Genomic DNA, 27,788 nt, shown 5'->3' with positions numbered 1-27,788 from the left:
TTTGTAAAGCCCTGTGAGCTAAGGGTGGTTTTTATATTTTTAAATGACTGAAGCAAAGTCAAGAGTGTCTCATGCCATGTGAAAATATGAAAGTCAAATTTCAGTATCCACACAAAGCTGGATTGCAGCCCAGCCGTGCCGCTTCTTTCTGCGTTGCCACTGTCTGCTTTCACACTGTGACGGCTGCACTGTGTAGTGGCACCAGTCCCCACGGCCCGCAAAGTCTAATATACAGGTGACCCTTGAACTGGGAGGGTCCACTTCTACCCAGATTATTTTCAGTAGTAGGTTCTACACTATCTGCAGTTGAAACCGCAGATGTGGAACCCTGGATCGGGAGGGCCGACTGCAAAGTCACACGGGGGTTTTCAGCTGCGCAGAGGGTGGGCGCCGCTGAGCCCTGCGTTGTTCAGTGGTCAGCTGTGCTTACCCCCGATCCTTCATAGAAAGCTTCCCAACCCCTGCCTCAGATGATCAGAAGAGCCTCTGCCCCCCAAGAGTGCGAAGGCTCACTTCTTAGGCAGCAGTGATAGCGGGAGGATCCTTGCCACGTAAATCAGCTTTGTAATGTTCATTTTGGGAGGGCCAATTCAATGACTTTGAACTTTATTCACTTTTAGGAAGCTGGCCAAAAGCACAAGCCTACCGATGTATTTGATTTTCCTGATAATTCTGGGATCTCAAGCATTGGCAGGCTGGGTGAAAATGAGAAAGATGAAGAACCCTATGAAACCTTTGGTTAGTATTTTAAATCTTTATCTTAAAATCTTTAAAGTGGTTCAAGCAACAGCGTTTAGGCTAGTTACTAATAAAAATATACAAATGCCTTCAAATACAAAAGCGAGGTTGTCTGCACATGAATACAATGTTCTGGGGAGTATTTGGTAATTTGAATTAATTTTTCTCACTTCTAGGTACGTTGGAACTAAGAACTCTGTTAAGTGTTGTCAAAGTGGAGCTCTCCTAGTAGCATTTGTCAACAAGCCAGCCACATTAGGACACCTGTTGTAGACCTTTATAACAAGAGGAATATAAAATATATTTCTCACTTCATACCTCCAGCAGTCATTCGGTAAGGGGCTTTAATTTAGGAAGGAGCAGAGGGATAATTTTTCCTTTTCTTAAACACACTGAGGCAGAGGATGCTTCAGGAGAGCTTCACCTGTGTTCCTTGGAGTGTTAGGAAGACAGGACTGGTACGTACTGACCAGGGGTGAGTTGTCCAGATGGGACAGCTTCTGTCAGTGTGTCACTGGCCACTCTAGAGGCCAGAAATGATGCAGAATGTGCCATGTGCGCCCACATCTAGAAGCAGTAATCAGACGTTTTTTGGCAGAATAAGTTTTAAGGGAATTTTGAAAACATACAACTTCTCACGTATTTTTAACTTGGCATCTAATATTTCTAGTCTAATTTTTGTTAATAAAAGAAAATATTGTACATTTTGTAGGGTGAAAAGTAATCATTACCAGAATACCCCTTTTATTATGACTTGATAAAAATGTTTTAACTACTCATCTAAAAGAAATCATAATTTAAAAAAATTGAGATGTAATTCACTTGCCATAAAATTCACCCTTTTAAGGTGTACAATTCAATTCACTTTTAGTATAGTCACAAAATTGTACAACCATCACCATTTTCTATTCCAGAACGTTTTAATCACCCCAGAGAGAAACTCCATGCCCAGGAGTAATCACTCCCTATTCTTTTTCTCAGACCTTGGCAACCGTAAATCTACTTCCTGTCTGTATGGATCTGCCTATCCTGGACATTTCATTTAAATAGAATCATACACTATGTATGTGGTCATATGTGACTTGCTTCTTTCATTTAGTGTAGTATTTGCAAGGTTCATCTATGTGGTAGTATCAGTACTTCATTCTTAAAAATTTTTATAGTTCAATAATCCATTGTGTGGATAGACCTCATTTTTTTTATCCATTCATCAGTTGATGTACATTTGCACTGTTTTCACTTTGTGGCCATTATGAGTTACCCTGCTGTGAATATTCATGTACCAGTTTTTTGTATGGACATGTGTTTCTATGTCTCTTGAGAATGTAGTCATCCCTCAGTATCCATGTGAGATTGGTTCCAGGACCCCCCGTGGATACCATAGTCCGAGGATGCTAAAATTCCTTATATAAAATGGCATAGTGGGGACTTGCCTGGTGGTCCAGTGGTTAAGACTCCACACTGCCGACGCAGGAGGTGCGGGTTTAATCCCTGGTCAGGGAACTAAGATCCCACATGGTGCATGGTGTGGCCAGGAAAAAAAACAAAAAACAAACAGAAGATGGCATAGTGTTTGCATATAACCTATGCACATCCTCCTGTTCACTATCAATCATCTCTGGTTACTTATAATACCTAATATGATAGAAATGCTATGTATGTAGTTGCCTGTGTGCAGCAAATTCAAGTTTTGCTTTTTGGAACTCTCTGGAATTTTTTTTTCCCAAAATATTTTCAGTCCCTGGTTGGTTGAATCTGTGGATGCAGAACCCATGGATATGGAGGGCCAACTGTACACCTCAGTCATGTGGTGATTCTGCTTCAGCGTTTTGAGGAAGTGTTTACACGGCAGCTGTACCACTTTGCATTCCCACCAGCTATGTATGAGGGTTCCAGTTTCTCCACATCTTCATCAACTCTTGTTATTATCTGACTTTTTGATTCTAGCCATCCTAATGGGTATGAAATGGTATCTCACTGTGTTTGTGTGGTAAAATATACATAACAAAATTAACCATTTTAATCATTTTGGTGTCTGGTTCTGTGGCGTTAAGTGTGTACGTCGTCGTGCAGCCATCACCCCATCCGTCCTCAGGACTTTGTCCTTTCCTTCCCCTGAATGAAACTCTGCCCAATAGCCGACGGCACCTCGCTCCCCTCTCCCTCTTCTAGCTTTCTGTTTATATGAATTTGACCACTCGTGTGAGAGGAATCATACAATATTTGTACTTTTGTATCCTTTTTCTCATGTAGCATTTTGTCTTTAAAGTTCATCCATGTTGTAGCATGTGTCAGAAGTTCCTTTTTTTTTTTTTTTTGTGGTACATGGGCCTCTCACTGTTGTGGCCTCTCCCGTTGCGGAGCACAGGCTCTGGACGCGCAGGCTTAGCGGCCATGGCTCACAGGCCCAGCCGCTTCGCGGCATGTGGGATTTTCCCGGACCGGGGCACGAACCCGTGTCCCCTGCATCGGCAGGCGGACTCTCAACCACTGCGCCACCAGGGAAGCCCTCTCTGTTTTTTTCAATAATACCTATTCACATGGATGTGCGGTAGTATCTCAGTGTGATCTTGAGTTGGATTCCCCTAATGACTAACGTTGAGCATCTTTTCAGTGCGCTTATTGGCCATTTGTATGCAGGCACACCTTGGGAGATACTGTGGGTTCGGTTCCAGACCACTGCAATAAAGCAAATATTGCAATACAGTGAGTCACGAATTCTTTGGTTTCCAGTGCGTATAAAAGTTATGTTTACACTACACTGTAATCTATTAAGTGTGCAATAGCATTATGTGTAAAAAAACAATATACGTTCCTTAATTAAAAAGTACTTTATTGCTAATCATCATCTGACAATGCAGGGTTGCCACAAGCCTTCAATTTGTAAAAAACACAGCGTCTGCAAAGCGCAATAAAGCAAAGTGCAATAAAACGAGGTACGCCTGTATCTTCTTCGAAGAAGTGTCTGTTCACATCCTTTACTTGGGTTGAAATCAGGTTATTTAACTTTTTATTGTTGAGTAGTAGGAGTACAGCTTGTGTGACTGGTTACATATGGAGATTAAAAATTGGTCTGGTTTTCTTTTTTTCCCTTGTTATTCCCAGTAGTAAAGTAAATAAAGCCCTTTGCCTAGTTGAGGCCAATACAAAGTATATTACTAACTTTAAAATTGTGCAGTTGCTATGTTCATTATATGAGCAGCTGAAACGTTTAAATCTGAGAACATTTAAATGTGTGCAGCACGCTAAAGCCTGAGCGTGAAGAGATGGGTGCTTGGCCGTTACCAGGCGCCCCTGCAGCCATTCACTCCACTCTGGTGGCCTCCTCCTTCCCCCGCCACAAGCCCAGGCCAGGCTGCCGAGGCCTCTCCTGTGACACCCCCTCTTCCTCAGCAGGTAGGAGCATCCTCCCACCAAGGCCATGTGGTCTCTTCTCCTTTATCTCCGTTTCTCCATTATCTTCATTATCTCATTATCTCCTTTATCTTCATTCCAGTTAACTTTTTTTTTTTTTTTTTTTTTTTTTTTAGTTTTGGCTGCGTTGGGTCTTTGTTGCTGCACAGACTTTCTCTAGTTGGGGCTACTCTTTGTTGCGGTGCACGGGCTTCTCACTGCGGTGGCTTCTCTTGTTGCGGAACATGGGCTCTAGGTGCGCGGGCTTCAGTAGTTGTGGCTTGCGGGCTCAGTAGTTGTGGCTCGCGGGCTCTGGAGTGCAGGCTCAGTGGTTGTGGCGCACGGGCTTAGTTGCTCCACGGCATGTGGGATCTTCCAGGACCAGAGCTCGAACCCGTGTCCCCTGCATCAGCAGGCGGATTCTTAACCACTGTGCCACCAGGCAAGTCCCCATTCCAGTTAACTTTTTACGCTTAGCTCAAGGCTCTCGAGTAAAGGAGAGAGGAGGGGAAGTGCGGAAGGACTGGGGTCCCTCCCCAAAGGGCTAGTCGTCCACAGATGTCGAGTGCCCACCCTGCGCCAGGCACTCGGGGGGGTAATGGAGTGCAGGAGTGGGGCAGGCACTCCAGACCTGAGTTTGTTGTTCATGCTGTGTCTCCCAGGTAGACGTGTGATGCTCCATCAGGTGAGGAAAGAGTGTCAGACCTCCTGTTTATCTTTTAGCTCATTTAAAAGTTTCCATATAATATATAAGGACAGTAAGGTTATAGCTTAACTATCCATGTATTTATTGGTGAAGTGGTTTACATTTTTTCTTGTTGAGGTGTGAGATCATAAGTAGCACATGTAATTGGTTTTGATTTTGTTAGCCATTTAAACACAGGTTGCTTTATACTCCAGTGTGAAGGAACAAACTTGAATACTGCTCAGACAGCCAGACTTCTGAATGCCCTTTTTAAAAAATCTTTTGTAGACCCTCCTTTACACAGCACTGCTATATATGCTGATGAGGAAGAATTCTCCAAGCACTGCGGGTCATCTCTCCCCTCAACTCCTCAAGGAAAAGAAGCAAAAAGAAGGTACGGGTGGATCTCAAGCAACTGTTTACTCATGGTTAATGGGATTTCTGAGGCGTTCTTTAAGATAGAAGCTTATAAAACCAAAACTGTTTAAAGATCTTTTGAGCCAACTTATGTTTTCCCTCGAGAAGACTGGGATGTGAAAAGGCAGTTTTTCAGTAATTGACATTACTTATAATAACTGTAACTGACACCTGATTATCCTAGAAAACATACCAGTGAAGGTGGTTTAGCTTTGAGGTAAAACAAAGAAGGAGGGGAAAGGTTTCAGGAGCGTAGAATTTTAGATGATTTTGAGAGGTCCCTTTAATTTACAAATATGCTTAATTGTCACAAAAGATATGTTTTCTAGTTCAGGGTGGGAATAGGGAAGAGAAGCTGATAATCCCAAAGGAAAGGCAGTCTGTTGTAAATTTCAGCTGCATGGTCCCTAAGCTGCATTGATTTGAGTTTTCAGATTTATGTGGAGGCCTGAGTCAGGAAAATCTGTAAAAATGACACCACAGAGGCAACTCGAGAGCACATACAATGCAGAAGTCTTCAGTAGCTGCAGTACTAACTAAAAATTATTAGCTAGAGCAAATCCTTGACTTAAGGACCTCTGTTAGGTAATAGGTCAGTTCTAGTTCCTATATTTTGAAAGTAACAAAACTGTATTTTTAAAACAAGTATCCCACTTGGGCAGAAATCTAGATGAGGCCATCTTTCTGAGGTTCTCTGCACTGGGGAAACCTTTCTGAGGTTCTCTGCACTGGGGAAATCTAGATGAGGCCATCTTTCTGAGGTTCTCTGCACTGGTACTTGGTTATTTGGGAGACTCCAGTTTTTCTATGAGCTGTTATTGGAAATTGGTAACAAAAGCCAAATATTTGGAAAACCGCACAGTTCATTTTAAATGGCGGTGAATATAATTTTTCAAGAAGAATTTTTGAATAGGTGACACATTCACATGGTTTAAAAATATTAAAAGGTTAATAATAGTCTTTACGTCCTCTCCACCATCACCCAGCTCCTGCATCCACTTCTTCCTTTTCCCCCACTATTAATTTCTTATATGTCTTTTCACAGTTTCTTTGTGCACATCAAAGTAAGAATACAGAGTTTTAACCTTTTTCGAAAAGGCAGGATACCTTGCTACCTGGCTTTTTCCGCTCTCTGTATCTTGGAGATCTTTCCGTATCAGTGCATATGGAGCTTCCTCATTCTTCTGTTCACAGTCGCAGGTTTTCCACAGTTTGGATCTTGCATAGTTTGTTTCCCCAGTCCTGGATCGACAGGCAGTTGGGTTGTTTCCAGTCTTCTGCTGTCACCAGCAGTGCTGTAGTCAGTAACCTGGCACATATGCCGTTTCACACACGTGCCTGTATTTTTCACATATGTGCCTATATTTCTGTGGAATGTGTTCATAAGGGAAATCCTCAGTCAAATGAAATATGCTAGCAGTTTTCATAGTTACTGCCACGTTCCCACCAGCGTGGTATCAGACTTGGAGTTATGCCAGTGTGATATGCTGTCTCAGTCTAGTTCTAGTTTGTGTTTTTCTCATGACTGAGTTAAATAGCATCTCTTATATGTTTCACAGGTCCTTGACTTTCTTCACGCTCTTTATATCCTTTTTCCATTTTCCTAGTGTTGGTCATTTTCTTCTTGACTTCTGTGACTTCATCTGAACATGGGTGAAATTAATCCTATTTGTCATGGACAACTCCTGGCTTTCTGTCGTGTAAGTGGATTGAGATTGTGCCATTGAGTAGGACAGGGCTACCTAGGAGATTGAGTACTCCTGTCATCGTGAGGCGGTCATGAACTTGGTGTGGAGATGTTAGAGAGACTGCTGTGTACTTGGGTCTGGTGTTCCCAGGAGGGGCTGAGCTGGAGTTCAGACTGAAGTGGTTTGGTACAGGAGGTGTAGGCACAGGTGAGCGCTCCCAGGGAGAGACGGTGGGCCGAGAGGAGGCGGGGACCTGGGACCACCCTGCAAGAAAGCCTGGCATCTGTCCAGGTGGAGAAGGAGCTTGCAAAGCAGAGAGAGGACCAGTGGCCAGAGGGGGAAGGAGGAAGCCAGGAGAGGGTTTGTGCTCGGGAGAGGCGGGGCGGGTGGTGAGTAAGTGTGTGTCCTCAGGAGGACCAAACGCCAGTCGGGGAAGGTCTGAACACATGGGTCGGTTTAACAGTGTGGATGTCCTTGGTAATCTTGGTTTTGGTGGTGTGATACGTCCAGACAAAAAACTTTATTTGGGTAGGTTAGACCGGGCTTATATATGGATACAGAAGGAAGTCCGGGCAGAAGGGATGCACGGGGAGGGGCGCGGGTGGGGAGAGAGGGAGCGCACGGCAGTGTTCCCCAGGACTCACGCGGCATCAGCAGCCAGGCCCCCGGGCCTGTCCAGGGCTGTCGGGTTCTTTGTTCCCAGATCTCCTCTCCTCTTTCTGTGTCTGCGAGTCTGCTCTCACCCTCTCCTCTCCACCCTCCCCCGTCTTCCTCTTGTGGCTTTAACGACCCATAAGCTGCTGACCCCAGGTCTCCCTCTTGCCCAGCCTCTCCCGAGGCCGCAGCTGTCCTGCACCTTGGCCACGTTTCCCTAGATGCCTATAGGCACCTCAAACAAAGCCGAAACCAAGCTCCATCGTTCCTCCCTCGTCTGGTGTCAACAAGCTCCTTTGGTGTTCTCTAGCTTGATGGTCCTGCTGTCACCCAGTCACCCCACAGAGCTGTCTGGGAACCGATCCCGGTACCTTCTGTTCTCTGACCGGCCTCCTTTGTCTGGCCTGTGGCTCCCTGAGAATCTGCTTTTCTTCTCTCCGTACACCCTCCGCCTCCCTGTGGCCACGGCTCAGGCACCTGCTGCTGGTCCCTTCGTCTGTGCGACCACCACCACCACCCCCCGCCCCCGCCTCCAGTGCGTGTGTCTAGCATGGGGGCCTTAGCTCCCTCACCCCCAACCTGTAGGCGTGGTATGGGGGCCCCCTGTGTCTGTCTGGCTCCTCGGGTAAGTAGACCCTGAGGCAGAGTGAGAATTGAAGAGATTTATTAGCAACATCAGGGAAAGTTACAGGTGGAAGAATCCGGATTGAGCAGAGATGGCCCCAGACTGCAGCGCAGCTCTCACAGCTCTGGCCGACCCCAGGTGGTGGGCAGCTTTGAAGGGAAGGCCGGCAGCAGTGGCTGCCACGCGAGGGTCGCCCTGGCGCGGCAGCCGAGCACAGGCAAGTCTGAGCAGGATGCTTCTGGCCGCCTCGGAGCCTCCCCGGCCCTGGCCTTGGGCTTCTTCCATAGTGTTAGCTTCTATTTAGCAAGACACTCGCTCTGTACTCTGCTTCCCGTACGTCGAACGGGCCAGGCTGTTTTACACCCCTGTGCTTTTATGTTTACTTTTCCTTCTTCCTTAAATCCCCTTACCTTTGTTTCTTGGCCTGGAAAAGTGTTCTCAAAAGTCATCTCAAGTCTCATAACCGTGATGTGTTTCCTGATTCCCCAGCCATTTCTCCACATCTCCTCTCCACTCACCGTCTTTGGCCTTCCTACCAGTCAGTGAACCCATTAAAGGAAGGCTCCTCATTTTTCAAGTAATTTTATTCCTTGTACTTGCATTTTGAGGTTGGTGTTAAATAAATGTTTGTTGAATTGAATGAAAAAAATGAACTCTCACCAGAAGTTTAGGGTTATTTTTTCCTTTTCAAAGGATAAAAGAAGGTATTCCCTTTTCTATCCCCTGAGCATGGGCCTAGTGTCTGTGGATTAGTACAGATGATGGCCCGTACACCTGGGAGTGGTGATGGGGAGAAAAGAGCGGTTCTCAGACAGGACCATGAGGTACTGCAGTTACGGGACACTTACTTGCCTGCCAGCACCGAACTGATGTGGCCTGGGTGTGGGAAGGTGTGGGAGATGACCAGTAAATCTGGGAAGGTGGCAGGCCCGCCCGTGACAGGTGGGAAATCTTATAAATCGAGCTTGTTTTTGTGTTGGAGGAGCAGCTTTTAGAAGACATGTGTCAATAAAAATGAAATGTGTGCAAGATATTGATGGTTTGTTCTTTGGTACAGTTCGGACACTTCTGACGTTGAAGCAAGTGAAAATGAGTCTGTAAAAATTAGTGCAAAAAAGGTATGTAGGCATGTTCTCCTATCTTAAATTGTAAGATATTTCATATCCAGTTAAGTTGGATGCAAATAGAGAAAATGTTCTGTAGCAATATTTTTCATAAAGAGTATATAATGTTTTAGAAGATTTTTTAATAAAAATGAAATATTTTTATATCTGAAGTGTTTTTCATTACAGAGATCTCAAATCTCTGTGTACCTTGTCAGTTTTCATAGTGTTCGTGTAATGTGTTTAGATGGTGGTTTACAAAGGCAGAGTGATTTGTTGGGAGCGTCTGCTTGGAGCCCTTTAGTCAAGGTTTCTCGTCCTATCCGCTCATCATGTTGCCATCTTCCTATTGCATTCAGTCTTGAAGTTTAGAGATAAGAAATGTGGACTTTATGGTTCTCTAATACAATAGGAATGATAAGCATCTGTACTTTCAAAACAGTAATGCTGTTTTCTTGACATAGCCAAGAAGAAAACTCAAGCCCATTAGTGATGAATCTGAAAGCACTGAAGAAAGTGATGTAAGAAGAAAAGTTAAACCAGCAGAGAACTTAAGTACACAACGTGAAGCTGTTTCAGCTACAGCATCTTCAGAACCTTCAGAGAAACCAGCTGAATCGGTCACACTTAAAAAGGTGGGACCCCTTGGTGCCAAGCCCTCTGTTGAAAAAGGGACCCTGGAAACAGAAAGTCAGCTGGTAGGAGAGTGTCTGCTATCCCCTTGGAAAGAAAAAAAGTTGATAGAAAATGTCTAGGAGGAGAACAAAGCATTTTCTCTTTTTCCTTCACTTCTTTTAAAAGATAAGTTTTACACTTTTCTTATTATAAAAATAAGTTTATTTTAGAAAATTTGGAAGGTATGGACGGGCAGATAAAATCACCTATAATTCCATCACCCCAAAAATAAAATAACCACCACATTTTTTGGTCTATACTCTTCAATTCTTTATTGAGCTTTTCTCACCCTAAGTGGAACCATATCCTTGTCATTAAGTATTCTACATACCATTTTAATAAATGCATGACATTTCATTCATGAACGTGCCATAGTTTAATCTCTTACTAATGAGCAATTGTAATTTTTAAAATGTAAGTGCTTTGATGATTTTCTTTTCTAGCTAAATCTTCATGCACATCCTTGATCATTTCCTTAGAAGAAATTGCTATGATAAGATTTCTGGGTCGTATGTATTCTACTTTAAGATTCTTTTTTTTTTTAATTTTATTTATTTATTTACTGGCTGCATTGGGTCTTCGTTGCTGTGCACGGGCTTTCTCCAGTTGTGGTGAGCGGGGGCTACTCTTCATTGCAGTACTTGGGCTTCTCACTGTGGCGGCCTCTCCCGTTGCAGAGCACAGGCTCCAGGCACGCGGGCCTCAATAGTTATGGAGCGCAGGCCCAGCAGTTGTGGCTCGTGGGCTCCAGAGCGCAGGCCCAGCAGTCGTGGTGCACGGGCTAAGCTGCTCCGCGGCATGTGGGACCCTCCCAGACCAGGGCTCGAATCTGTGTCCCCTGCACTGGCAGGTGGACCCTCAACCACTGCGCCACCAGGGAAGCCCCTATTTTAAGATTCTTGACATATCAATATATAATATCTTTTAATCAAGCTTTTAATATGTCATAATATGCCGGCACCTTCATTTTGGCCCATTGAAATGGATTTCAGGCTTCTGAACTCCAGAACTGTGGGAGAAGAAATTTCTGTTGTTTTAAGCCACGAAGCTGTGGTCGTTTATAATAGCAGCCACAGGAAATAAAACATCACCCAGTGACTTTCCCTTTTCAGTAGCATGCTTTTGGGTTCTAGAATTTCCAGAATTTCCTTTTTTTCCCCCCCGTAGTTTCTACTTCTTGGCTGAGATTCCCTATCTGCATAATCATTAAGACCATCATTTCCTTCTTTGGACATATTTATAACAGCTGCTTTAAGGTCTTTGTTTTCTAAGTCAGGTAGAGTCAGTCCTCTGTATCTGCAGGTTCCACATCCATAGATTCAACCAACTGCTGATTGGAAATATTTGACAAAAAATTCCATAAAGTTCCAGAAAAGCAAAAGTTGGATTTGCCAGGCACCAGCAACTCTTTTCATAGTATTTCCATCATATTAGGTATTATAAGTGATCTAGAGATGATGTAAAGTTTATAGGAGGATGTATATAGGTTACATGCAAATACTACACCATTTTAGAAAAGGGACTTTGAACATCAGCGGATCCCCATGGGGGATCCGGGAACCATCTTCCTTGGATATTGAGGGATGACTGTATCTGGGCTGTCTCAGGGTCAGCTTCTTTTGAGTACTTCTTCTGTCTTGACTATAGGTTACATCTTTTGTGTAACATTTTTAATCTGACACTTTTTGTGTATTGCACATTGTTGGTAGGTTGTTGAGGTTTTGAGTTGTGTCTTCTTCTGAATGCTGACTTTCATTCTAATAGGTACCTTAGTTATTGGCTGATCATCTTGAACTGCTGTAGTGTGGTTTATCCTTCGTTAGGGCCAATCTGTGGAAAGCCTAAGGTGTCTTCCAAGCCTCTCTAACTCAGTGGGACTCAACCTCTGTAATAGTTCTCAGTAGCTGCATAACAAAATACCACAAATTTTGTGACTTCAAACAACATACATTTATACCTCACAGTTTCTATAGGTCAGAAGTCCAGGCTCACCTTAGCTGGATTCCCTGCTCAGGGTCTCAGAGGCTGGAGTCAAGGTGCCAGCCAGGACTGAAATCTCACCTGAGGCCCAGGGTCCCCATCTAAGATTATGCAGCTATTGGTAGAATTCTGATCCTTGCCGTTGTAGGCCTGAGGTTCTTGTTTTCTCTCTGGTTACAGCAGGGTCACTCTCTGCCCTTAGGTCCTGGTCACGTGGCCCTCTCACAACATGGCAGCTGACATCTTCAGAGCTAGCCAGAGAATCTTTCCAGTCTGCTGCAGTGGCCTTTTATGAAACGTAACCTAATCGAGGGAGTGACCATCCCATCATATTCACAGGAGCCACCCACACTCAAGGGGAGGGACTTGTCCAAGTCATTGGGGATCTTGCTTACCACACCTCCCGTCTGTCTCCCTGGTGAACCTGGCCAGAGATTGGTTTTAGGCTTTGTTAGGGTGAGTCTAGGGTAGGCCTTACTCTAGAGCAGTGCTTCTCAACGCTCTTCCATTGTTGTCCTCCCTAAGAAGCCTTTTTAGACATTTTTCCTAACCATCCCCCGCAGTTAAATTTTAATATCATAAATATACTGTGTATCTGTGTATATACTAGGTACTTCGGAGGGTCACAAACCATAGTACTATCTGAGAGTTTCTGGCCTGCCCCCTGGGGAACAGTTTCACCCTGTTTGATATTGCATGATCTAGGGTACCGTTCTTACCCCTAAGTTGTGGTCTCTCCCCAAGCTCAGCTGGATAGACAGCTGTTAACTAGTTGTTAACTAGTTGTTAATGAGGTCTCTGCATTTTCTCCATCTGATCTCCCCCAGAATTTCTTGTTTGTTACTACCTATTATGTTCTTAATCCCACAATAGCCACGTCCCAGTATACTCTCTGTAGCCTCACGCGCATGTGGAGTAGGCAGTCAGGGGCTGTCGGGGACCCGCACCCAGACCTGTGCCCTTCTCCCTGAGCAGCTTACTGCAGGTCTCTGCCTCCTGCGGACGAGGGTTACCACTCTCTGCTGGGACTGGGCCTGCTGTGCTCTGTCTCAGCTGTCCCCAGGCGTGCGGGAAGGCCGGCAGCCAGAGTCCACCTTCTGAGTCTCTCAGGCTTGTTTTGCCTGTTGTCCAATGCCTGAATGAAGGTGCCACCCCTCCCCACTTTATGGCTGTTTATGGCAAGAGGGCTAGTTCAGAAGCTGTTACTTCCTCTTAGCTTGGAGTAGAAATTGAGCTGATTCCACACATTATTATCTTAAATAATAAAAGTTCAGTTTCCTCCAAGGCACCCACTGTTACAAGCCAACTGAAAGTTTTAATTACTTTTTATCTTGAGGTGGTTTAATTTTTTTCAGCATTTCCTTATATTAATTTAGATAATTTATATAATTAACTATTAACTTAGAACAAAATGAGAATTGTAGCTAAAATACTGACAATGTCTGATAATACTGTCTTAATTCTGGTTTTAAGAGAAACTCCTCTTAAATAAAAATCTTTGCTGTGGTTTTTTTTTTGTTTTTTTAAGAAAACTCAGAAAAAGAAGATGTTTCGTGGCAAAAGGAAGAAACCAAGAAGTGAAGCCACAGACTTGGGTATACAATAGTGTTTTATACATAGTCAATCATTCAAGAATTTTTAAAAAATATATTTCTTAATTTGATAAAGTAGTAAATTTAAGTATATAAAATTGTTACTTTAAAAAGTTAAAAATATGTGACTTTGGAGTAACTGATTTTCCCAACATCATGAAAACTTTCAACATACAACAAAGGACAAAGAATTTTACAATATATATTCATAAACCCACTACCTAGATTTTACTGTCAAAATTTATTATACTTGCTTTAGTGCCTATTCATTAATCTATTTTAATTTTTCATAACATAGTATATACTCTTTTCATACAACATAGTATGTACTCTTTTATAGAAGGCTTCTCTCAGCATAACTTTGAGATTCATCCATGTTATTTTACATCATTTTTTATTGACACAGTTTATTGAAAAATGGGAGGAAAATAAAGCATTTTCTCTCTTCAGTTCTTTTAAAAGATAAGTTTTATATTTTTCTTATTATAAAAATATTTTAGAAAATTTCAGAGGTATGGCAAGGAAGATAAAATCGCCTATAATTCCATCACCACAAAATAACTACCATGTGTTTTGGTCTTTACTCTTCAATTCTTTTACTGAGCTTTTCTCACACTAAGTGGGCTCAAGTCCTTGTCATTAAATAGTCTACAATACCATTTTAATGAATGTATAATATTTTGTTCACAAATATACCATAGTTTAGTTAATCTCTTATTATATTCCTATAGCTATCTGAATCAATACACTCAGTAACCTTTATGTGTCCTAGAAGTGGCCTATCGGGTAGATTAAAACTATGAAAATACAGTTAACAAAGATCTCAATCACCAGTAGTGTTAGATAAGAGCAGACTGTTAAGTAAAGACGCAGCAAGGTAATTAAAAGGCAGCAGTGCTTTAGGCTGCTTCAGCAGAAATGGGAGAACCAAGTAGGCGGCAGTTAGGGGTTTGTGAGACTGAGCGGGAGAGGAAGAAGTGAGCATGTCTCCTCCCATCTGCTTCTTCAGAAGTTCTCGCTATTTTTAGCAATTTGGTGGAACTACTTTCATTGTAGGCTTTTAGAACCCTGGACCTAGAGCTAAACTGTTGATAATTAGTATATTAAATTGACTTATCCTAATGTTGTAGATACTTCCGACTGTGTACCTATTTGGTGTTTAAAAGAAAAGAAAACCAGTGACATCATGGAGTTAGATGTCGTTTTGTCTGCATTTGAGAACATCCTCCTAGAGTATAAGTAAGTCTTTTGATATTGTGATATATGTACCTAATAAATTTCCCTGGAAATAGCACTTCTACTCACTCCACAGCTTCTGGTATGTAGAATTTTCATTATCACTGTTTTGCATATTTTTAAACTTCCATTATGATTTTTTTCTTTAAGCCTGTGAATTATTAAGTAGTACGTTTTTGTATGTCCAAATATGTGACTTTTTAATTTATATTTTTGTATTAACCTTCCATCTTAAATAGTTACAGTCAAATTTCATGGACTCCAGTGATACCTATTTTTGAAATATTGAGGCTTCCTTTATGGCCTGGCACATAATCTGTGGGAAAGCTGTAATTAGTGGTTCTATGTAGAATCTCTAATTATTGTATCTATGTAGAATCAGTATTACTCAGTTTTTCCTGGTACTTCTATCAATTTATGCTATTTATATAGAGAGATTATTTTATTAAGACATCATGTTTAAAATTGCTCTTTTATTTATTATTTTATTATTTTATTTTTGGCTGTATTGGGTCTTTGTTGCTGCATGTGGGCTTCCTCTGGTTGCGGCAGGTGGGGGCTACTCTTCGTTGCGGTGCGTGGGCTCTAGGCACGCGGGCTTCAGTAGTTGTGGCACGTGGGCTCAGTAGTTGTGGCTCGCGGGCTATAGAGCGCAGGCTCAGTAGTTGTGGTGCACGGGCTTAGTTGCTCCGTGGCATGTGGGATCTTCCTGGACCAGGGCTCAAACCCCTGTCCCCTGCATTGGCAGGCGGATTCTTAACCACTGCGCCACCAGGGAAGCCCTAAAAATGCTCTTTTAGATTGAACATTTTATCTTTATGTAGTGACCCCTTCCATTCCTAAAAATGCTTTTTGTCTTAACATCTATTTTATCTGATACTAATATGTCACTAGATTTCTTTTGCTAATATTTGCCAGATTTTATATTCTTTTAATTTTTATTTCCAACCTTTGTCTCACCTTAAACTTTATTATTTCTTATAAAATCTTTTTAAAATCCAAAGTGTCCATCTTTGAATTCCACCTGTTGACTTTAGCCCATTTACATTTAATTATCCATATATTCAGAAGAATGTACTGATCCACTGTTTTTACTTAAAAAAATTTTTTTTTACTTTTTGATGTTTTAAAATCCTGTATAACTTTTTTTTTAAAAAAATAGAATTTACAACTCCCCACCAATAAGGTTAGAATTTTGGCAAGCTCTCATGTCTTAGTCTTCTCACCCTTACCCCACCCCAAAACCCATCACGTTTATAATACTTAGAGACTTTAATTCTGGGAGAAGGGCTATCACAGTTGATGTGAAATGGCTTCTCTTACCTGTTTCAACGTGGGTTCTTGACTTTGAACTTGCCAGGGTACTGCAACTTCTCAACTGGTTTCTGGAGTTTTCATAAAGGCTTTTCGGGCCGTAGGTAGTTGTTAAGTTGGTTTCCCTGTTGGGTTTCCTATTCCACCATCTTCTGATATCACTAGAAATACTCCATTTTTTTTTTATGAAAACTTCAAAAATCTGTATTCAGATGTGTAGGCCTTCTCTAATGTTATGCTTCGCTTCTGAAGAATTAGGCCATGGGTTTAGTCCCCTTATGCTGGGTGACTTTTCCTCATGGATTTGCCCCAAGAAAAAAATAACTATAAGATAAACTGTCACACGAGATTTATTTTTGATTAAAGGCACAGTACAGTTCATAGTGGCACACTGTGCTGAGGCAGAGTAGGGCTGGCTGCCGCCCTGGCAGTGTGTGCACTGCTCCTGCACAGTCACTGTGGGTCTGTGTCCAGCCAGAGTGAGCCAGACGGGAGACTGGGCTCTTTTGTCCCTGATGACAGGGACCTGAGCCAGTTTTGGGTCAGCTTTATAGTTTTTGCAGAACTGAATGGCTGGCTTCTGGCTACTTACTCATTGGTTAGTCCAGATGTGTTATACAATTATTTCTCCAGTTATAGCAGGGAGGGAGGAAGGAAGGGGCTAAAGTCTGCTGGTCACTGGATCAGGCAGCAGAAAAAGAGAGGGATTGGCTGTAAACATTGCTTTCTACATGGCTTAGTGTCACCTGTGGATGTGGCCGGTATCAGGGAGTGCTGACTACATACATGAGGGTTTGGGGGAAATATTTCCGGTTCTTTTTCTTTTGTTTGTTGAGATGTTTCCAGTATTTTTTTAAATCTGAGAAAGGGCTGCAAGCTGACCATGCCATCTTAGATATTCAAAAGGGCACATACCAAACTGTGTGTGTGTCTATGGGTGTGCTAAACAAATGCAACACACCTTTCAAAATCCTTTATGTAATACCTAAGTTTAACTTTCTTTATTCTGCTATAGACAAAAAACAGACTCTAGAATTTGTAAGGAAGCCATCAACAAATTTCATTCTAATTTGAAAGAAGAACTCATCAAAATGGTAAGTTCATTGACATAAATTTGTTGGTCTAGATATTTTTTACTAATCCTGAGCAGCATACTGTTATCTTAGAAAAGCTTGCATTTGCTGGCAATGTGGTAAAGAACTCATTAGAACTATACACATTTCACATGCTGTTTTTAAACTAGATGTGGTTATATTGTAAACTGATAAACAGTTAACTGTGGAAAATGCAGGCGAATATTTATTTTTTGTTTTGTGTAGCTTAAAGAAGTCCAGATGTTGAAAACTATGAAAAGGAAGAACACTAAGGTAACTCACTTATGTGATTAGAAACACAGTCCTGTAGAATGTGCACATATGTAGAGTTAAGTAAAGACCTGACTCTGGGTTTTACGACCTTGAGAGTTTGTATAAGATCTTTTATCTTTTTAGTCAGGCTTTTCTTCGGTTGATCTGGTGATTGATCAGATAAGTATCCTGCAAGCTGAATGGCTCTCAAGCCCAAAATGGCCACTTATGTGGATAAGTATTACGTAATGTATATTTATCACTGCTGTGTATGTCAAAAACCTTTTAGACTAAAGAATTGTCTTATGTCTCAGGTAAAAGGGCAGCCTGGGAAGAATCCTGGGTTAAGGGTCAGGAGACCTCCTTTCTTGTCCTGGTTCTGCCCCTTCAGTGCACTGTGTGCCACTAGGTTTGCAAGGAAACACGAGGCCCTCCTTGCCCATCTGTTTGTAGTTGGACCACTTGACATCCGATGTTCTAGCTCCAAACTTGTATGAACCTACGTGTAGAAGCACAGCTCCCCCTCTACACTTATAACAGAAATGGATTTGAAATGTATACGTTTTCCTTCTGGTGATTATAAGCCTTTGTTGTTTTTCAGTTTTAGTCTCCTGTTGGTCAATTCTGCATTTCTTATAAGCAAGCAGGAGTAGTCTGAATGTCCAGCAGTGGAATATGAGGTAGTCACTAAAAGTGATAGTTGAGATAATACAGCGTATTATATTGAAATGTCCTTTTTAAAATACAAACTGTGTCATGACACTCCCCTGCTTCAATATTTTTCTAGTGTCCTAGATAAAATGGAGACTCCTTCCTTTATAGCTCACAGGGTGGTAAAGATCTGACCCCAGTTCCTCTTTAAAGTTGTCCTCAAGTGGATACCCCTATTCTTTCCCTTCACAGCATGTATCACAAGTTGTAATATCTAGCTTCCCTATTAGACCAAAGTTCCATGATGGTAAGAATGGGGTTTGTCTTGTTTCCCACTATATTTCCAATACAGTGTACAAGACAGTGCTCAGTATTTACAAAATTAATTTAACTGTTGTGTTACTTAGATGATCTCAGATATCGAAAAGAAAAGGCAACGTTTGATTGAAGTCCAGGATGAACTGCTTCGGTAAGATAATATCAAAATCCTCTTTGAGAACCTACAAGAAGGATTTAATCACGATATGCCATGCGAGGCTTTGTTGTAAAACTTGCTGCTGTGCTGCGTTTAAACCCCAGGCTTCTCTGAGCTTGGAAGCTCAGTGAAGGCAGGCTTTGCTGCCAAGTGGAGAAGCTGTGAGCAGAGGGGGGTTCAGCAGTGGCCCGTCCCCCCATGAGAGCTCTCAGTTCTGGCCCGAGGCAGCCGAATTAGAGAGTTAGTGCATGCACAGACTCTATCTAGAACCAGACTGCCTGGCTTTGAATCTAGGCTCTGCCACTTACTGGCTGTGCAACCTTGGGCAGGTTACTTAACCTCTCAATGCCTCAGTTCCCTCATTTGTAGATGAGCACAATGATAACTATACCTCACAGGGTGTTGTGAGGTTTAAATGAATAAATATACAGAAAGTGCCTCACGGAGACTGGGATACAGTAAGTTTTGTATTAAGTGTTAACAGTTTTTGTCAATCTTGTTGAAAGGTATAGCTTGGCATGGCACTCGTGTGAGTCCATTCCCAAGTGTTGGGCCAGGACAGTTTCCACCAGGGCTGTCTCCATAGTCTGGTTAGGAAGACTGGAGCACAATCCATCAGCTGGTCAACCAACTAGTATTTTTTGGTGGTCTTCCATACAGACAGGGCTGCTGTGTGAGCTGGAGGGTTGGTAGTAAAGCAGTAGAAGAATAAGCATATCAGATATGCTCTCTGCTCTTAAGGAGTTTAAAATAGCTTGAAAAAGTGGTCTTATCAGAAAAGACAACCTATAATTAAGTACTAAGTTTTAAAGATGAGATGGCCACAGAAGTTTAGAAGTGGGAAAAATTGGTTGTCTAGGCCTTTGGTTTCCAAATCTAGTGTATGGACAGGTGCTGCTGGCCCATGCTAAAGCTTTCATTGGCCCAGGCCAAAATAAGAAAGATAATGAGAGGAAGCTTTTTAAGGTGTTAGCTGTGTGTGTTGGGCACTGTCCTTTAAATGCTTTACATACTAACTCATCGCTGTAACCCTGTGAGGTAGGTTATTTGGCCATATAAGACAACTACAGAAGACTCATCTGTCTTTGAGATCTACTGTTCCTTTTCTAGATAGAATTTTAAAAGTTGAGAAGTATAGTATTTTGAAAAGGCGCAGAAAGAGAAAAATGTATGTCATTATTGTAACTTTACATGTGGAAGACCTAAGGCACAAAGCAGTAACTGACCCTCAGCCACCCGCCTAGGAAGTGAGGGAGCCACGGTCTGGTTGGTGTCTGCCGACTGGCTCCAAATCGAGCACTCCTGCCCACAACCCAGATGGCACAGTGAGTTTTCCAGAATGCAGCACTTGTTCAGTGTACAGAACTGTTATGAGGACTTTTCTTTTGTAAAATGATATCAGAGCATATTTTTTTATATCTTCATTTGTGAGAATAAAAGATGGTAGCCTCTCCCCATCCTTTTATAAATTGGTCCACAAAATCCAAGTTATACCTTTTTATTTTATAGGTTAAGAAACTAATAATCTACTGAGAGAGAGAAAGTAGGTTGCCCAAGGTCACACATTTCATCCAGGCACTGAGAGAGTTTTTCCACTGGTTTTATTAGACCTTGGAAATGGACAAAATTTCAGCAAGAGGAAGGGGCAGAGGGAAGGCTTTTTGTCCATACTTTTACTGTTAAACTGCAATGCCTGTCTACTTCCGCCTGGGGCGCTAAAATCTTTACCCAAGTATATGTTTTAATTCAGTAGTTCCCAAGACTTTAAAAATGACTCGATGAATTTTAGGACATAACAGGCATACTCGTCTGTGGGCTTCAATGCTGAGCACTCAGAGTCTTTTCTGTGTGTTGAGTCCAGAGTTGTTCACGTTTGTAATTTCAGAGCCAAAGATACCTCGGACCACCTAGGCCACCTTCCCTGCTTAAAAAGCTTCACTCAGCACCCTGACATACTCCATCTCATCTACCTTATTAGGCTGTTGTTACACTTTATGTCATTTATTTTCGGGAAAATTTTTTTTTTGTTTTAGGTTAGAACCAGAGCTGAAACAACTACAAATAGAGTATGATGAACTTAAGGAGAGAAAAGCTTCCCTTAGGAATGCAGCATATTTCTTGTCTAATTTAAAACAGCTTCATCAAGATTATTCAGATATTCAAGAGGAAGAACCAAATATAAAGGAAACGGTAACTTCAGTTTTCACTTTTCACTATGCTTCAGAAGATACAGGGCATTTGCATGCTACAGTACAAGAGCTACGGAGAGGCAGCATGGGTGTTGGTGTCCACCCAAAAAGCATCACTATAAATTGGTGAAAATTTGTTATCACCACTTCTTTAGCTAATTAATTAAGGCCAGAGGAGTAAAGAAAAATCCAGAAACATTGATTTTACTAAGATGTTATACTTAAGCTTCAGAGAACTGAATTTCTTTAAGGGAAGTGTATCCTCTGCGTACAAATCTCAAGTGAACAGCTATGCTTTATTACTGTAATTGTCGTCAACGTAAGACCACTCATACATGTTATAAAGACCAACCTCTTGTTCTTTGTTCACCCCATACTTTAGTATCTTTTGTATCTGAAAAACTAGCCATTATCCCATTATAAATGGTAGGTGTAATTTTAGAAGTTGAGAAATATTAAAAAGGCATGTAGTAGGGAAAAATGTAAATTTTTTTTATTGAAGTATAGTTGATTTACAATGATCCAGGTGTACAGCAAAGTGATTCAGTTATATACATACATGTATATAAGAATCTTTTTCATATTCTTTTCTATTATGTTATTACAAAATATTGAATATAGTTCCCTGTGCTATATAGTAGGTCCTTGTTGTTTATTTTATATATAGTAGTATGTATATGTTAATCCCAAACTCCTAATTTATCCCTTCCCACCGCATCTTTCCCCTTTCGTACCGTAAGTTTGTTTTTGAAGTCTGTGAGTCTGTTTTGTTAATAAGTTCATTTGTATAACTTTTCTAGATTCCACATGTAAGTGATATATTTATATGACATTTGTCTTTCTCTGTCTGACTTACTTCGCTTAGTATGATAATCTCTGGGTCCATCCACGTTGCTGCAAATGGCATTATTTCATTCTTTTTTATGGCTGAGTAATATTCCTTTGTATATATATATACCACATCTTTATCCATTCCTCTGTGGATGGACATTTAGGTTGCTTCCATGTCTTGGCTATTGTAAATAGTGCTGCAGTGAACACTGGGGTATCTTTTCAAATTATGGTGTTTTTTAAAAATTAATTAATTTTTGGATGCACTGGGTCTTCACTGCTGCACGCGGGCTTTCTCTAGTTGCGGTGAGCGGGCTTCTCATTGCTGTGGCTTCTCTTGTTGCGGAGCACGGGCTCTAGGCGTGCGGGCTTCGGTAGTTGTGGCACGCAGGCTCAGTAGTTGTGGCTCATGGGCTGTAGAGCACAGCCTCAGTAGTTGTGGCACATGGGCTTAGTTGCTCTGCAGCATGTGGGATCTTCCCAGATCAGGGCTTGAACCTGTGTCCCCTGCATTGGCAGGCGATTCTTAACCAGGGAAGCCCTATGGTTTTCTTCAGATACATGCCCAGGAGTGAAACTGCTGGATAACTTGGTAGTTCTATTTTTAGTTTTTGAAGGAACCTCCGTACTGTTCTCCATAGTGGCTGTACCAATTTACATTCCCACCAAACATGTAGGAAGGTTCCCTTTTGTCCACACTCTCTGCAGCATTTGTTGTTTGTAGACTATTTGATGATGCATTCTGACCGGTGTGAGGGGACACCTCATTGTAGTTTTAATTTGCATTTCTATAATTAGCAATGTTGAGTATCTTTGCATGCGCTTTTTGACCATATCTGTATGTCTTCTTTGGAGAAATGTCTGTTTAGATCTTCTGCCCATTTTTTGATTGGGTTTTTTTTTTTTTATATTGAGCTGCATGAGCTGTTTGTATATTTTGGAAATTAATACCTTGTTGGTTGTTTTGTTTGCAAATATTTTCTCCCATTCTGTGGGTTGTCTTTTCGTTTTGTTCATGATTTCCTTTGTTGTGCAAAACCTTTTCAGTTTAATTACATCCGTTTATTTTTAAAATTTTCATTACTCTAGGAGGTGGATTCAAAAAGATGTCACTGCAATTTATGTCAAAGAGTGTTCTGCCTACATTTTCCTCTATAAATACTACACTAATAAAGAGTTTTATAGTATCCGGTATAGAACCGGGTATATCTTTCTATCTGTGTCCTCTTCAGTTTCTTTTATCAGCATCTTAATTTTCAGAGTACAGGTCTTTTGTCTCCTTAGGTAAGTTTATTCCTAGGTATTTTATTCTTCCTGATGTGATGATAAATGGGATTTTTTCCTTAATTTCTCTTTATATTTCATAGTGTATAGAAATGCAACAGATTTCTGTATATTAATTTTATATCCTGCAACTTTACCAAATTCATTGATGAGCTCTAGTAGTTTCCTGGTAGCATCTTTAGGATTTTCTATGTATAGTATGTCATTTGCAAACAGTGACAGTTTTACTTCTGTTCCAGTTTGGATTCCTTTTCTTTTTTCTTCTCTGATTGCTGTAACTAGGACTTCTGAATAGAAGTGGCAAGAGTGGGCATCCTTGTCTTGTTCTTGATCTTAGAGGGAATGCTTTCAGCTTTTCACCATTGAGTATGGCGTTAGATTTGGGTTTGTCATATATGGCCTCTATTATGTTGAGGGAAGTTCCCTCTATGTCCACTTTCTGGAGAGTTTTTATCATAAATGGATGTTGAATTTTATCAAAAGCTCTTTTGCATCTACTGAGGTGATATTATTTTTATTCTTCAGTTTGTTAGTGAGGTATATCACATTAATTTGTAGATATTGAAAAATCCTTATATCTGTGAAATGAGTCCCACTTGATCATGGTGTGTGAAAAATCCTTATATCCCTGAAATGAGTCCCACTTGATCATGGTGTGTGAAAAATCCTTATACCTGTGAAATGAGTCCCACTTGATCATGGTGTGTGATTCTTTCAATAATGTATTGTTGGATTTGGTTTGCTAGATTTTATTGAGGATTTTTGCATCTGTGTTCATCAGTGATACTGGCGTGTACTTTTTTGAGATATCTTTGGTTTTGGTATCAGGGTGATGGTGGCCTCACAGAATGATGAGTTCGGAAGTATTCCTTCCTCTGCAAATAGTTTAACTCATCTCTAAATGTTTGGTAAAATTCACCTGTGAAGCCATCTGGTCCTGGACTTTTGGTTGTTGGGGGATTTTAAATTACTGATTCAATTTCGGTAACTAGTAATTGGTCTGTTCATATTTCCTGTTTCTTGCTTGGTTCAGTTTTAGTAAACTTTGTAGTTGGTTCTGATTTTTGCTGCAGACTTTGCTACTGTTATGATAACCAACTCAGATTAATAGAAATATTTAAATTATAGGAAAAATTTGTATATTTTATATAAAATTATGATATACAAATATAATGTATACATACATCTTATTCTTCACTTCCAAATTCAACTTCGAAGTTTTGATACTGATCTAAAAGTTAGGTTCAGGAGAATAAAGATTTGTTTATATTCAGGATATTAGAGATCTGGAAATAGAATCTTTTTAATTTTTTTTGACAGTACCCAGCTGGTCTATTATTTGGAGTTGGGGATTTTGGTTAGTAGAAGAAATTAACAATGACATTGGTTGAATTTGAACATCATAACTTGGATGAGAACTGAGACTTAGTGACTGCCTTGTTTGGAATACATCTTACTAACATCTTGTTCTGTGCAAGCCTTCAGGCGTTCTGGACTTCTGTTGTAGCAGCTGTGCGTTATGCTTTCAGAGTGTAGATACTGGGGTATATTGTCTTACCTCTTCTCCTAAACTAAGAATCTAGCACCAAATGTTAGTTCTTCCCCTTGCCCACCCTCCCTGAGAGGAGGTGCCCCCTGGTAGCTTGAACACATTAGGCTCTCAAATACTTGTTAAAACTGAATTGCCTAGTAATAAGGTAAGTGATATTCTAGGAAAAATTCCATTATTATTGGGTAGTAGTCAGTCTGACAGCTTTTCTGCTTAATTTCACTTCCAAGAAAATCACCTTGAAAACATAAGCAACAAACTATCATAAGTATGATACAGCTGTCGGGTGATTTTAGTCACTCACCCTTAGATACAAATTGCACCATGATATTGCACCATGATATTTGGCTTTGTTAATTATTTCAAAATCATGAGTTGAGCTTTGTTTTCTATTTTACATTGGGTTTGTATTTAATTTTGTCTTTAATCATTAAGGACAGTTTGGATTGGCAACTTTTAAGACACTTTACTGATCTTCCCAGTAAGTAATTTTTCCAGATGATGAATGTTAGGGACCTGCTGTTCTCGTTCCATCAGTTCTTATAGTAAAAGTAAATCTTCCATATGGTTTCCTGTGTTTAAAATAGCATGAGATCAAGCCGACCCCACAGAGCTCTAGCTGACTTGCCCAAACCAGGTCATATCCTGTCCCAGGGATGATTTTGTTTTAAATAATTCAGATGCCACAGTTCTTTGAGCCAATTTATCTCCCGGGATGATTAGCTCAAGCTTTGCAGAGCAGTTCCCTTGCAACCTTACTTATCAAATTGTCCTAAGGCAATGAATTAAAACCAGTTTTATCAAAAAAATGAGAGGAAAAGTGATCAGAGAAACCTCTATTAATATTGGTATTTGGGGGCTTCCCTGGTGGCGCAGTGGTTGAGAGTCTGCCTGCCGATGCAGGGGACCACGGGTTCGTGCCCCGGTCCGGGAAGATCCCACATGCTGTGGAGTGGCTGGGCCCGTGAGCCATGGCCGCTGAGCCTGCGCGTCCGGAGCCTGTGCTCCGCAACGGAAGAGGCCGCAGCAGTGAGAGGCCCGCATACCGCAAAAAAAAAAAAAAAAAATTGGCATTTGGTCATAACACTGAGCTATGTAAAATGGATAGGGTTCTACAAGTTTTTGATATTTGTTATTCTGAATATTTTTCCCTCAACAGTATGATTCATCCAGCCTTCCAGCTCTGCTATTCAAAGCAAGACCCCTTTTGGGAGCTGAAAACCATCTGCAAAATATCAACTATCAATTAGAGAAGCTCCTTGACCAGAAATGAGACCAGTCTACTAAAGTGTGCACATATAAAGATTCTCTCATGCTACTGCCTGTTACCTTCTGAAACTGTATGTATTTTTCCATAAAGGAGATGGGGGAAAAAAAACCCAAACTTTATTACTATTAATTTGAATTGAATATTTCTTTTGTTATGTTATAGCAACATTCCCAGGTACATTTTAAAAAAGTAAACTTGTCTAATTGTTCAGGCTGGTTGTATGGTCTTGTCACCAGAATTTAATATTACTTTGTCATTAAAATTAAATGGCTAGATATAGTAGTTTTAGAGGCCATAGTTAATTTTTCTGGTTAATGTCAAGTGATGAGTTTCAAAATGTTTTAAAATGTTGACACCTAGCCCTAGACATACAAAAGTTTTACTGTAAAAAGAAACATGCAAAATTAAGCTGATATGAACAAAGACTAATAACTTTGGTTAATCAAATAAGGAGACTTATACTGAATTTAAGCACACTGGAGCTAATTTTCAATAAAACTGGTTTACTTCAATAAATAAGATTTGGAAGCAAAGTAATAAAACTTAGTTGATACAACAGGCTTTATAAGTTATTAGTTTGTTATTAAATGTTTTCAAGCAGATTACAGCCTAGTTATGTAAGTGTCCATAATTAGCTACTCTTGTAATACTTCTATAATTAGTTCATCAGGAATTTCATCAATTCCATTATAACCGAGAAGACTGTTCTCTGCAGCTTCTGCCAATTCAGCATCTTCTGTAGCCTCCAAAATATAAGCATCATCAATGCCATTATCCCAGTCAGCATCAGAAAATGTACCTTTTGACGATGCACTAGATGACGGTTCATGAGGATTCTTGGTTTCACTGTCCCTTGTTTCATCTGTTGTAAACTCCTCTTCCTTTAGTTCCAAAGGGGAGGGAGAGTAGAGTAGGAAGAAAATACTGCTTATTCAGACAGAATGTATGATTTCACCATACAGTCGATCTCTACTGAATTAAAATATTCAGTTCAACAGATATTAAATTGAAAACACTGGATGATATTGTCTCCAATACAGTCACCATGGGGATGGGCTCACTGTTGCTGCCTTTGTGGCACACTCTTGAAACTCCAAATTTAGAAATGCCTGCAGTTCCTGTGGTACATTCTTTTCAGTGTACACAGATGGGGCTACAGCAAAGGTAAGACTGATTTTTTTAAAAAGTGGATAGTCTATCTGAAGGCAAACTGGTTTTTAAAATGTATCTGCTATCTTAACATATTTCTCTATCTTTATTTTAAAAATTAACATGGATTGAAAAAAGTTATGAAGAACAGTTTTGAGACAACTGTCAAAGTACGAGTGTGGATTTGTATATTAAATAATATTGTATCAACATGAAATTTCCAGAATTTAATAATTTCACTATAAGTATATAAGAATGTTCTTTATCTCTTAAGTATGTAGCTGGAGAATAAGAAGGATTTTGATGTCTGCAACTTATTCTGAAGAGATTTGTTATGAACTGAATGTTTATGTACCCCCATCCTCACGAGGTTGAAATCCTAATCCTCAATGTGATGGTATTAGGAGGGTGAGGTCTTTGGCAGGTAATTAGATCATGAGGGCAGAACCCTCATGAATGGGATTAGTGCCCCCTTATAAAAGACCACAGAGTGCTCTGTGATCCCTTCTACCAGGGAGGGACACAGTGAGAAGACAGCTCTCAATGACCCAGGAAGCTGACTTGAGTCCGCCAGCACCTTGATCTGGGACTGACTGAGAAATTTGTTGTTTTTAAGTCACTCAGTCTAAGGTACTCTGTTATCGCAGCCTGAAATGCCTAGACAAAATTCATCAAAAGTGATGATGTGTAATGTGTACAGTAGAGGGAGAAAACAAGTGTGGCCAAATGTTTAACAAGTCTAGAGGAAGGGCATACAGGAGGGTTCCTTGTTCTGCTGCAACATTTTTGTAGGTTGGAACTTCTTTTAAAACCAGATGAAGCAAGAAATGACAAGCAGAAATGACAAAATATTAACTGTCTAAGTGATAGGTTTCTTATTTTAAATAAAAAGATAAATTAAATCCAAGCAGTGGTAATACTGTACACCAAAAATACTTTCAACT

At 40.7% G+C, this 27,788-nt stretch overlaps 2 protein-coding genes across 3 annotated transcripts in view; one reads left to right on the top strand and one right to left on the bottom strand.

Annotated features, from left to right (window-relative positions):
- CENPU (centromere protein U) overlaps positions 1-25,707 on the top strand; it is a gene marked incomplete at its 5' end in the record, with an annotated part of 43,756 nt that extends 18,049 nt beyond the window's left edge. The window contains 11 exons of the mRNA XM_082863623.1: positions 621-738; positions 5,105-5,210; positions 9,258-9,318; positions 9,768-9,938; positions 13,487-13,553; positions 14,681-14,789; positions 17,116-17,194; positions 17,420-17,467; positions 18,505-18,566; positions 20,606-20,762; positions 25,585-25,707. Of these exons, the coding sequence (XP_082719749.1) occupies positions 621-738; positions 5,105-5,210; positions 9,258-9,318; positions 9,768-9,938; positions 13,487-13,553; positions 14,681-14,789; positions 17,116-17,194; positions 17,420-17,467; positions 18,505-18,566; positions 20,606-20,762; positions 25,585-25,698 (1,092 nt within the window). The 3' untranslated portion in view covers positions 25,699-25,707. The remainder of the gene's footprint in view (positions 1-620; positions 739-5,104; positions 5,211-9,257; positions 9,319-9,767; positions 9,939-13,486; positions 13,554-14,680; positions 14,790-17,115; positions 17,195-17,419; positions 17,468-18,504; positions 18,567-20,605; positions 20,763-25,584) is intronic.
- Positions 25,708-26,313: 606 nt separating this feature from the next.
- The window catches only part of PRIMPOL (primase and DNA directed polymerase), a 34,791-nt gene continuing 33,316 nt past the window's right edge, over positions 26,314-27,788 (bottom strand). For both annotated transcript variants that reach the window (XM_082863986.1, XM_082863987.1), the window contains exon 12: positions 26,314-26,576. In XM_082863986.1, coding sequence (XP_082720112.1) covers positions 26,331-26,576 — 246 coding nt within the window. In that variant the 3' untranslated portion in view covers positions 26,314-26,330. The remainder of the gene's footprint in view (positions 26,577-27,788) is intronic.

This window comes from Leucopleurus acutus, assembly GCF_964270905.1.
Source record: "Leucopleurus acutus genome assembly, chromosome: 21".
NCBI classification, from domain to species: domain Eukaryota; kingdom Metazoa; phylum Chordata; class Mammalia; order Artiodactyla; family Delphinidae; genus Leucopleurus; species Leucopleurus acutus.
Note: the sequence above shows the minus strand (reverse complement) of the source record. Positions and strands in the feature narration are given on the sequence as shown.